The 13,139-nt window shown below is 38.0% G+C and overlaps 1 protein-coding gene across 1 annotated transcript in view; it reads right to left on the bottom strand.

Annotated features, from left to right (window-relative positions):
* The window catches only part of LOC124711819 (odorant-binding protein 59a), a 195,121-nt gene extending 184,708 nt beyond the window's left edge, over positions 1-10,413 (bottom strand). Inside the window, exon 1 of the mRNA XM_047242046.1 lies at positions 10,343-10,413. Coding sequence (XP_047098002.1) covers positions 10,343-10,405 — 63 coding nt within the window. The 5' untranslated portion in view covers positions 10,406-10,413. The remainder of the gene's footprint in view (positions 1-10,342) is intronic.
* Between the last annotated feature and the right edge of the window lie 2,726 nt (positions 10,414-13,139).

Here is a 13,139-nt window from a genome sequence, read left to right as displayed (position 1 = left end):
ACCCATCTTACCTCTTTGACATTTTATTCTAGTGCAGCCTACCTCATTGGTTTTAACCTATTTTCTTGGAATGTCTTTCTGCCCCTGAGCTAGCTCACTGAATATACAGTCATCTGTGGTGTGTTGTGAGTGAAATAGTGCAAGGAACAGAGAGTACATCAGTGAGAAACATCAGTTAGCTATGTTTGTACCCATGCTGGATAAAATGCCACACTAAAATGCCATACACTCCTACACTAATAAAGAATATGCAGATGTGGTGTATTATTATGACTTCTGTGATGGTATTGCTCCTGCTGCCATCAAAATGTACTGTTGGTGCTTCCCAGCACATTGAATTCTTGATCGTAGAGGATTTACCAGAGCCTTCAGCACATTGTGTAAAATAGGTATTCTTCCAAGTCCCTTGTTTTTTTTTTTTTCTGAAAGTGTAGTTCAACAGCCTGTACAGGAACAGCAAAACATTGTTGAAATGGTGCTGCATAGCCCTATGTCCAGCACATGGCAGCTTTCAGAATGTACCAGGGTCCCATGAACACCTCTATGGTGAAAATCATATACGGAAAACTTGTACCATTTCACATACAGCATGTCCACTAACTTCACATTGATGACAATTCCACACAACTTGAATTTTGTCACTGATTAAATGACAATTCTCATTTTCTTCCATTAATACTATTCACTGATGAAGCCACATTTTCATGGAATGAAACCAACAACACAGATAATAATCATTGATAGTCACAAGAAAATGTGCATGCTACAGTGAAAACCAATTTCCAAGTTCATTTTTCAATCGGCATTTAGTGTGGCATGATTGGCAACATGTTAAGCCCAGTAATTCCAGAAGAGCAAAAGATGGGACAGAATTACTTGCATGTTTTGAAAAATCTGTTTGTTGAACAACTTGAGAACATTTCTTTGGCCATACAAACTGCAATGTACTTCCAGCATGATGGAGCCTCTTCTCATTTCACCAGATGTATGAGGGAACATCTTAACCACACTTACCGTAATTGCTGGATTGGTTGCAGTAGTAAAATGAACTGACTACCAAAATTGCCAGACTTTACACCATTAGATTTTTGTTTCGGTGTTGGATGAAGTCTGAGGTGTACAAAGGCAAGGTGAATATGTGATCTGAACTGCTTTATCACATCATGGATGGTGCTTCTTATATCAGAAAATGTACAGAGGCACCCAGACAAGCAACACATGTCTTCTTAAGAGTGCACAAATGCACTGCAGCTGATGGTAGAATATTTGAAAATTTATTGTGAACTGTATATCAGCTGTAATGTGATGTGTACAATAATGCTTAGAGGCGACTGCAAAAATATGTATTTCTCAATTGATACTTTGTAAAATACATGTTGTAATGTTTACTAACCATTGTACATATGTAAACCTTATAATGTTTTGATGCTTCTGGAATAATCTTGAACACTTAACTTTTGTGTCTGCTTTTTGTTGATTGAGCAGTGTAAGTCTCCAGCAAATAAACAATCTTTCCTGTATGAAACAACCCTGGTATCCACATTCAGTCTATCAAGACAGTTTTTGCAATACATTAATATGAAAATGTTGTACACGACATGCTAGAATTAATCTATCAACTAAACATCAAAATCTCATCCAGGATTGACATAAAACAATACTGTCTTCAAGACTGACCCAATAATAACTTGATATAATACTGGGCTAAAACTGATCTGACTGTCCTCCCATGGCTACTGCCACTGGTGCTTGTACAACTTCCAACAATTTCAAAGTATTCCTACATATTGTTTAATCAGAATATAATTTTACTTACAACTGAAATTTACATGCTTTCAAAAAACTGATTACAGAATTTAATTTAACAAATGGTGACAACTGGCCTGATGCAATCAGTAAGTTGAAATAAGTTCAGTTTTGTATAAAAGTTCATGAAATACTCACTGATAAAAATTCATTGATTGCCTCCATTAATTACTTCATAATTATGGTATGACTTTTGATGCTAACATGAATCTGATGTCTTCACATTGAGTTCTATCATTATTACCACTGCTCCTTTGTATATTGTTCTTACAAAGAATTTTCTCAGTGTATATTTACATTTGGTTTAACATACTTTGAGTTTGCAGTACAATCCTTGCATAAATTTAACATGATTATTTGGTATGCACTTAATTTCTTTAGAAATTAATTAGGTTTGATTGATACAATAAGTGAATGATAATACAGTTCAAAGGTTTGCATGTACTGGTTGACCCCGTTATTGGTGGATTCATTGTCTGTGTTTTTGCTTTTATGTGATTTTTGTTTTAATGCCAGTGTTGCCATCTGTTAACAGTACACAAAAGCAGTAATGTTTTAGTGCATCTCAATGCACATCTTCAGTCCTGTTTATCAAGGTATGAATCATTAGTTAAGGTCATTAGGGCTGTGAAGTTACCCTTGACAGGAAATGTGCCTGTTGAGGGAAAGGAGTATGCATGAAGTTTGTATTAATTGGAAACAGAGTGAGAACTTTGTATCACTATGAGAATGGTGCGCATATTGTTGACTTTCTGCTGTGAGAGCTGTTTGTGACAATTTAGAATCATTTTGAAGAACTGTTTACTGTTCAACTGACTTAAGTACGGCTAAAGTGACCAGGTCTTGAGATCTTGCATGTAGGTGATGAAAAGAACGAGAAAGAACACTGAACTGTTGGATTGAGCACCATAACCAACAGCACATGCCCCTCTCTGGAGCTGCTATTCAAGGTAAAGCCAAGAGCTTAAAGGAGTTTTAATGAGAGCAAGGGACAATCCAGCACCTTTCTCGGCCAGCTCAGGTTGATTTGATCACTTCAGGCATCATTTTAGCTTTCACAACATTAAAATGGCAAGAGAGGCAGCTGCAGCAAATGAAGTTAGAGCTAAGGAACTAAAGAAAGAGAACTGAAGGAACCGTGACAGAAAAATGCTATGTTGCAAAGCCAGTTTTCAACCTCTATGAAATGGGATTATTTTAGAAATGAATGCCTAGCTGTAAATTTATTTCTGTTGAAGAAAAAACAGCATGTGGATCTAAGGTTGCCAAGGACCAATACACCCTTCTTTATGGAGGAGAAGCTGCAATGGATCATGAATTAAAACCCTTTATTATCTACCACTCTCAGAACCTTAGAGCACTAAAGGGTTGTGATAAGAGCAGGATGCAAGTTCATTGATAATGAAATAATAATTTCAGTGAGTTATTGTGTGTTTCAGTGTTACATTTTTAAGTTTATAAATTTTGCATTAAAATGCATTTCACTAAAAAGATAATATCTCCATCTCCATCTACATAGATACTCTGCAAGCCACCATGCTGTGCATGGTGGAGTGTACTCTGTACCACTACTAGTCATTTCCTTTCCTGTTCCACTCACATATAGAGCGAGGGAAAAACGATTGTTTGTATGCCACCATAAAAACCCTGATTTCCTGTATCATATTGTCCTTATGCACAATGTATGTTGGCCGCTAGCAGAATCATTTGGCCATCAGCTTAAAATACTTGTTCTCTAAATTTTCTCGATAGTGTTTCTTGAAACGAGTGTTGACTTCCCTCCAGGTGTCCCCATTTGAATTCCTGAAACATTTCCATAACATTTACGTTTTGTTTGAACCAACTGGTAACAAATCTAGCAGTCTGCCTCTGAATTGCTTTGATGTTGTCCTTCAATATACCCTGGTATGGCTCCAACACTCAAGCAGTACTCAACAATAGGTCGCACTGGCATCATATATGTGGTCTCCTTCATAGGTGAACCATTGTTTCCTAAAATCCTCCCAATAAACCAAAGTTAACCATAACCCCTTCCCTACCACAGTTCTCAATGCTCCTTACATTTCATATTGCTTTGCAATGTTATGCCCAGATATTTAAATGACTTGATGGTGTCAAGCACGGCACTGGTAATACTGCAACCAAACATTACAGATTTGTTCTTCCTACTCATCTGCACTAACTTACATTTTTCCACGTTTAGAGCTAGCTGACATTCAATTACACTAATTAGAAATTTTGTCCAAGTTGTCTTGTATCTTCGGACAGTCACTCAACTTTGACACCTTACTACACACCACAGCATCATCAGCAAACAACCGCAGATTGCTGCTCATCCTCCCTGCTAAGTCATTTCCTTATATAGTCAACACCAGCTGTCCTATCACACTTTGCTGGGGCACTCATGATGGTCTTGTTGTCTCTGATGAAGATTTGCTGTCAGGGACCATACGAGGGGTGTTTGAAAAGTCTGTGCAAAAATAAAAACTACTTATATGTTTGGGGCAAATATTTTTTTTATTTTTTGACATAGTCTCCTTTTAGACTTATACACTTTGTCCAATGCTGTTCTAATTTGTTGATTCCTTCTGAATAAAAGGAATTGTGCAAGTCTGCAAAATAGTTATTAGTTGCTGCAATCACCTCCTCGTTTCAATAAAATCTTTGTCCCGGCAGCCATTTCTTCAAATTGGGGAACAAATAGTAGTCCAAGGGAGTCAAGTCTGGAGAATAGGGGGGATGTGAAATGAGTTGGAAACCTATTTCCATTAATTTTGTGACCTCAACTGCTGAGGTGTGTGCTGGTGCATTGTCTTGGTGGAAAAGGACATTTTTGCAGTCCAATCACTGGTGTTTTTCTTGCAACTCGGTTTTCAGATGGTCCACTAACAGTGAATAATATGCACCTGTAATAGTTTTACCCTTTTCCAGATAGTCGATAAGGATTATCCTTTGTGAATCCCAAAAGACAGTCATCATAACCTTTCCGGCTAAAGGAATGGTCTTTGCCTGTTTTGGTGCAGAATCTCCCTTGGTAACCCATTGTTTAGATTGTTCTTTGATCTCAGGAGTATAGTAATGTATCCATGTTTCATCCACAGTGACTAAACAATGCTAAAAGTCCTGCAGATTCTTCCTGAACATCCGCAAACCATCATTGCAGCACTTCACACAATTCCATTTGTGGTCAAGCGTGAGCAACCACGGAACCCTTCTAGCGGATAGTTTTCTCATGTCCAAATGTTTAGACAAAATATTATGTACCCATTCATTCAAGATGCCCACAGCACTAGCAACCTCACACACCTTAACTCATCTGTCATCCATCGCCATGTCATGGATTTTATCAATGATTTCTGAAGTCATTACCTCCACAGGGTGTCCAGAACATTCAGCATCACTTGTGCCTATATGGCCACACCAAAAATTTTGAAAGCGTTTATAAACTGCTCTAATTGAAGGTGCAGAGTCACCATAATGTTTATCAAGCTTCTCTTTAGTCTCCTGAGGCATTTTGCCTTTCATAAAGTAGTGTTTAATCACCATACGAAATCCTTTTTTCGTCCATTTTTTGACAATCGCTCAACTTCCTCGATTCACATGAATCCCAAAGACAAAGAAATAGACCAATATGGCTGAAACTTGGTGTGCATTCTTTCCAAAGATGCTACTAACTAAACATGAGCTCGATATGCACTGGTGGTGCCATCTCTCGGATTTTGCACGGACTTTTCAAACACCCCTCGTATTCTGGATTCTATTACTTAAGAAGTTTTCAAGCACTCATGTATCTGTGAACGTATACCCTATGCTCACATCTTCATTAACAGCATGCAGTGGGACACCACATCAAATGCTTTCCAGAAATCTAGATGGTTCAAATGGCTCTGAGCACTATGGGACTTAACATTTATGGTCATCAGTCCCCTAGAACTTAGAACTACTTAAACCCAACTAACCTAAGGACAGCACACAACACCCAGCCATCACGAGGCAGAGAAAATCCCTGACCCCAGAAATCTAGAAATGTGGAATCTGCCTGTTGCTCTTTATCCATAATTCATGGTGTATCAAGTGAGAAAAGGGCAAGCTGAGTTTTGCACAAGTGATGCTTTCTAAAACCAAACTGATTCATGGACATAAGCTTCTGAGCATCAAGAAAGTTTATTATATTTGAATTGAGAGCATGTTCAGGAATTCTGCAGTGAGCTGGAGTTAGGGATATTGGTCCATAATGTTGCAGATCCATTCTCTTTCCCTTCTTATATACTGGAGTCACCTGCACATTTTTCTAGTCACTTGGGACTTTGTGCTTTATGAGACATTCATGATAAATGCAGGCTATGTAAGGGTCCAATGCTACAGACTACTCTTTGTGTTACAGAATTGGGATTCCATCTGGACCTGGTGATTTATTTACTTGCATGTCTTTCAGTAGTTTCTCTGTGCCAGGGATGCTTATTACTATGTCATCCATATGGGAGTCTGCACTATGGTCAAAAGACATAATATTTGTATACGATTCTCCTGCATGAATGATTTACTGAACGTGAAATTTTAAACTTCAGCTTTCATTTTGCTGTCTTCAATGGTCACCCCAGAGTGATCAACGAGGGACTGAATGGAAGCCTTAGATCTGATTAGTGATTTTACGTAGGACTAGAATTTTCTTGGGTTCTCTGCCAGATCTTTTAATAAGGTGTGACAGTGATAGTTGTTGCGTACTTCACATAAAGATCTTTTCACAGGTACACAAATCTCTACTAACTTTTGTGTGTTGTAATTTGTGCATTTTCTTTTGAATCAAGAGTGTGACAGCCTCTACTTCCTCAGCATCTTCCATATTTCATTATTAAACCATGGTGGGTCATTTCCATCCTTTATACCCATATTAGGTACTAGGTACTGAGGCCACAGTTGCCTGAGACTGCAGTTGTGAGTGTGAGATTTGCATTTGCATGAGCGTGTATATGTATGTGTGTGTGTGTGTGTGTGTGTGTGTGTGTGTGTGTGTGTGTGTGTGTGTGTGTGTGTGTGTCATCTAATTTTGATGAAGGCCTTACTGGCCAAAAGCTATATTTGTGACAGTCTTTTTGTTGTTCCTATCTGTGACTCAGCATCTCCACAAACAGGGTGAGTAGGAACCTTCCTTTTCAAAATATTCTTACATTCCATCCTGGATTTTCCTTTTATTTTTACAAAGAAACATTATTATTTTAAATGTAATATGAGAGTAAACAAGAACTTAACCCCACATTTTACACATAAAATGGCTCTTGTTTTACACAAATTCAGTATGCATAGTGATTCCATGGAATCCTGTATGTGACTTCGTGTAAAGCCTGATATAGCATCATAATCTCCAAAATATACAGTATTGTTTCCTGCATTTTAGATTGTCTCATTCTGCTACATTACAACTTGAAGATGTATTGAATATATAGAAAATAAATAACATTATACATTAAATGTATTCTGTCTCAGAAAACTTTCAGTATAGGATTACTTCCATATGAAGGTTTTTGATTCATATGATTGTTCCTGTCATATCCCTGATTACTGTTCATTCTATCAGTTTTTGGGCATAGGTTCAAGCCTGTGCAAAAAACAGTGCAGTGTATGCAGTGGTGGGGTGCTCATAACTACAAAGTCCAGTTCTGCCCAATCAGCCAACATGCTAATGCAGGCACCCAGTTCTACCTTTCCATTGGCCCAGATGTTGATTTCAGTAGTGAGGAAACTGTTTATTTTGCTCTTGACAATCAACTGCAACAAATCATGAGTGAATTCCTGCTGACAGTGTGTGTTGTAGCCACAGTATCAGCCCACAATCTTTTTCAGCACAAATTTTTACTAGTAGAGCAGTCAGAGTGGCTCAAGTGGTTACCAGAATATGCAGCCTGGCATTTTGTAATTCCTTTGATATGTGCCACATACTGAATGCAATAGTGAATGCAACAGATAGCATCTTAAGATTAGTCTCAGATGACGGAATGTGAGGTTGTCATTCTGCCTTTGGTTTGGCCTTGTATCATCCAACTATTTCATGCCACACATTGGGGGATAATATGGATTAGTCAGTGGCACTTATGCTGGCTCAGTACTGAAACAGCAACTGAACTTGTGTGATGCTCCTGTTGTTCTTCCTTCCTCCAAGGCATGCCTGGACAACACCTGGTAGAGAAACATGTTAATTTTGTCATGCTGTTTCAGGGAGTTATATCATTTCTTTTGGTAGACAATCTTTCCTTTTGTGCCAGTCATTGACAACCCATGCTACCATCCTTGCTCTCTCTGTGGTATTTGCAGTTGATTGAGGACCCTAAGCACTGGTGTGTGGCAATGGCTCCAAGTTTACTCTGACAGAATTCAAGGTATTCTGTTGCTTTAATGGCACTGAATACCTGACAACCACTGCTTCCACCTGGCCTCAATCTCAGAGGCAAAGCATATGGTCAGAATGTTCAAAACTCTAATGTGTGAGGACTTGTACGCAAGATCAGCTGAGGAAGCTCTACACAGCTTCTTCAGCCTGTATAGGTCCTCCCCTTTGATAGGACCAGACCTGCAGTGTATTATATGGGCACAGATATTGAACCCTGCCAGATCTCCTGCGTCCCACTCAGTGTTCATAGTACAAGTACAGATTAACATGTGCATAGGGTGCCTTTGTCCCGAAGCAGACTTTCAGCCGACACCGAGGTTGGATCCAAGGGTTAGTCATAGGCCAAACGAGCATCATGGATGTTTGTAAGCTCATAATCATCAGAAAAATCATTTAATGTACTTCATAACAGCTGTAGTCACTGCAGTGCCTGTTTCTTTGGACATGCATGCATGTCCAGTCTGACCTGTATGGGAATATACATAATGGATGTATGAGTACAGGTCACAGATACATGGTTGACAACATATTGAAGTTTGGTTCTGGCCATGAGTCATGCATGGATAGCCAAATGCTAAGGCGACTGCTCATGACAAGGGGGGAATCTGGGTTCAAGACCCGGTCTTGGGCATATTTTCATTGTCATTGTTCCATTCCACAGCAGATGGTTATCCTTATTCGCAACTGTGAATACATTTAATGTATTTCATAATGGCGGTAGTTGCTGCAGTATCTGTTCCTTTGGACATGCATGCATGTCTAAAGGAACTTTGCATCGTAATCAGTATAACACAGGTAATGCAATATTGTATATGTCATGGATGATTGTGAGCTCATAACCACCAGAAAAATCAGCTCTGATGATGAATGCATACATAAACAGTGTCTTGTTGTCACAGCCTTCCACACAGGGTCCTGACATCCACTAAACCACCCACTGAGTTACCAGCCATAGCCCTGTGCAGCCTCCACTGCCCGCTCACTAGTTTAGCATGTGTTGTTGCTAACTCAGTCATCAGCATGCAGATATGTGATTAGAGTATGAAACATCAGAAATGAGGAACTGTGTTGTTGCTAACTCACCCATCAGCATGCAGATATGTGATTAGAGTGTGAAACATCAGATATGAGGAACCACTCACACTATCCTGGACCCTCCAAATTTGTGTTGTACCACCGAGCCATCTGCCTCTAACACTCTGCCAACTGTACCACCCCCAAGGGACCACACTGGGCCATTGGGTATGGCTATTCTAGAATATGCTATAACGCACAATCTCCCATGGAATTCCACTATGTTTGAACCACCCCCACAAACCAGCACTGCCATAAATGAGCCATTTTTTGCCCTATGTGCTGACTGAAAGCTTTGTATTCACATCTACAGTGGATATAAATAGTAAAAATGATGCAGAAATGCTGTAAGTGATAACAGTCAAATTGTGTTAAACCTGTAACATAAGACTGGACTTCGTAATGAGTAATTTATGATAGCATTTTAAATTCTTAAAGTTGGTCAATAATCATATGAAATATTAAAAATCAAATTTTTGCTACTCTTGGAAGCAATTGGACAGGCAACCTGCAACTGGAACCATGAACCATAAACAATGGCTCCATGAGCCATGAACTGGGATAGCTGTGTATTGATATAGATTAGCATTGCACTATTTAAGCAACAATTTAAAATATTCTTTTCTTCTGTGTCATGATAGCTATCCATCTCTGATGACCTTATCACCATCAGGACCCTTAGCTTACTTTTAACACATCTTTGAATCATAGAAACATAATCCACTGAATTGAATTAGCTTTAAGTGTCAAATTATTAAAATCTCAAGCCCTTTACACTGTTTCCTGCAAAGAAGAGAAGGTAAGAAGGAGATTGCTAACATGTTCAAGGCATAACCTCATTACATGTCTACTTTGGCGATAATTGCTATCAGGAACTAAGTAAAATGTATACAAATCAAGGATTATGTTAAATGCACCTGCTGAGATATGTACTCTTATGTTAGCAGTCAGTAAGCTGTTATGTTGTGGCAAAGATATAAAATAAGCATTCTGAGAGATTTTAGCAGCAGATCAACTAGTAATAACAAAATATAAATGCAAAAATTAATATAAGACCATACCATAAGTAATACATACTTCACTTATTGACAGCTGCAGCACAAGAGCTATAGTAGCAGTTAACCACAGACTCCACTTCATGGCTGCAAGAGTTGTGTGTGAGGGCAGCCACATCTATTTATGGTTTCAACTGTGATATGTGGAAAGTTCTGCATCAGTTGCTACCTTGTGCTGTCAGTCAGTCACCGCACAATGCACAGATTCAGTCCCTCAGTTTGACATGCAGGTTAATGTTACAGTTCAGTACTCATGTCAGATTCAGTTCCTCAATTTGACATGCAGATTAATTTCACAGTTCAGGAATCATGTTACTGCCTACTTCAGAAGCTTAAATAGAATAACATCCAGTCTTCCTGAAAAATTGAAATGTAGTAGAAACAGCAGATTAAATTTTATGTTTGGGAAACTAAAGAGCACAAGCACAATTTTGAAGGTCTTCTGTTATGTCTTATCTGTCTTCAATATCTGTTTTGGGGTGGCAGAATAAATGCATATTGTTTTACATTTTTTCATAAAAAGGGTGAATTTATCATACTTGCACTAGAAATTACAGTGGAAGTGGGGAACTGGAATTTTAGAAAGTGTGTTACACCCATCAAAATGTCTGGAAGTCACTGAAATGGAACAAATAAATGGATACATATTAATATCATGATATTGTATCACAACTAAAATAAATGTAGGAGTGGTTATATATAGAAGCCCCAGAATAACTCCCAGGTCAAATGGGTTAGTGAATGTTAGGTAGACCAGATCTTTGAATGCTTTGCCAAACAGTGAATCTAGAAACACACAAGCAGATAGTACTGAAAATTTACAAGGCACTGACAGAAAATATTGTAAGTTTCATCAGGTAGACAGAAAGACTATGATATTTAGTGGACTGAAGACTCATTGTTTTGACGCTTTTCACATTGATAAACTGTCAGACAGAGTAGTTGGTGCCTGGCTTTAGCTTATTTCTAATGAGGAAGCAGACAATATTGGCTGAAACACCTGTTGATAAGTTGAGTTGTTCTTAGATACAAACAGCATCAGTGATTTAGATGTAAGGGTGGTAGTAAACATAATTCTGATAACAAAACATATCACATTTTTATGTTAGGATTCTTATATATTTATTTAAGTATCAAATTGCTGAATTAAGCAAAATGTGGCACGTATAAAACAGAAAGACAAAATATCGAACACAAATGTGAAAGTATTAACAAAATAGTATAAAATTATAGCAAGTGAACATTTAAAGTTATTAATTTACAGTTGCAGCTGAGAAATGTGGCCAGTGAATCTAATCATCCTTTTTGAGAGGCAATCCCTTTGTAACTTTCAACAAGTTTAGAATGTAAAAGAAAAATAGTGCATAACATTAATGTAATAAATGAGCCAATCTTAGGGATTAGAGATAATTTATTTGAAGAACATTGGGAAGATAAAAACAATCTGAACCATTATTAAACAAGAAACACATTAGTATAGTCATTGGATGAAATTAAGTTCCCTTGTAACAACTCTGACAGAAATGCTGACAAACTGAGGTAACTGGGCACCAATTTCACTTATTATTTCCTCACAGTTGCAGCAAAAATTGTACCTGTCAGTAAACACCTGAATACAGATGCATTAGCATCACTTCACAAACATTACTAGCACTACCCATGTACATCAGTTTCAAAAATACAACTTAGTAGTGGTACTCAGTTATAGCATGCTGCTAGAGGCAACATGACAATAAGGTGTTGCTAACTGATGAAGTGCAGATAGGCTGTGTCATTTTGCTTCCTGTAGAAGTGTGTTACTGTATTGTGATACAGTAAAGGGAAGGAAGAGTAGGGATTGGTGTCCCAACATAATCAAGGTCATTAGAGATAGAACACAAGCTCTGACTGTTTCAAGGATGAGGAAGGAAACTGGTCACACCATTTTAAAGGAACCATACTCGAATTTACCAGGAGCGATTTAGGGAAGCCACAGAAAACCTAAACCAGGATGATTGGATATGGATTAGAACACTTGTCCTCTTGAAATGTGGGCCCTGTGTGCTAACCACCACACCACATCACCCAGTATACTGTGGTACAGGAATTTCATTGTATACCAGGGCTGCAGGCATGCACCTGCAAACAAACAAAAAATTAAATATATAACTTCTTTCTCTCTTGAGATGATCATTGAAACTATGACTATCCCTTGTACAATGAGGTTATGTCAATAATAGATGACAATTCTTCTGGTCATTATGATATTTGCAGCACAGACTTAAAATCTAAAATCTAGGACACTCTTACTGCACATCTCATAGTGGTCTGCACTGCAAAAAGGTGGTTATTCAGGCTTTTGACAGGCAGTCTAATGCTGTGACTGGACAGTATATTCACCTATTTACTGGTGACTGGAAATTCATATGGTTGTCATTCCAGCTATAAAAATTATTTCAGTATGTTACCTACATTTCATACACAGCAATGTATGACCTAAAATGCACCATTGCACCATATGTAAAGTGGTCAGCAACTATTTTTTTCCCTGTAAACTTTTCAAAACATGTGCAACTATGAGGAATATTGAAAAGACAGCCTGTTCATTATCAGGCTGCAATGTAAGATTATAAGAAATAAAAGAATCAGATTTTCTGTACCAAATATTTCCTCAAAATTGAATGAGAAATGCTGCGTAGTAGGCAACACACAAGAATCTCAAAACAGTTGAGCAGTTTTTAATTTTTTTTTTTTTACGTGAAAAGTGAAGCTTTTACTGAGAAACTGACCACAGAGACTGCTGTACCTTTGCTTTGTTTACATGAAACGATTATTTTAGA

Source organism: Schistocerca piceifrons, chromosome 8, assembly GCF_021461385.2.
Source record: "Schistocerca piceifrons isolate TAMUIC-IGC-003096 chromosome 8, iqSchPice1.1, whole genome shotgun sequence".
Taxonomy (NCBI): domain Eukaryota; kingdom Metazoa; phylum Arthropoda; class Insecta; order Orthoptera; family Acrididae; genus Schistocerca; species Schistocerca piceifrons.
Note: the sequence above shows the minus strand (reverse complement) of the source record. Positions and strands in the feature narration are given on the sequence as shown.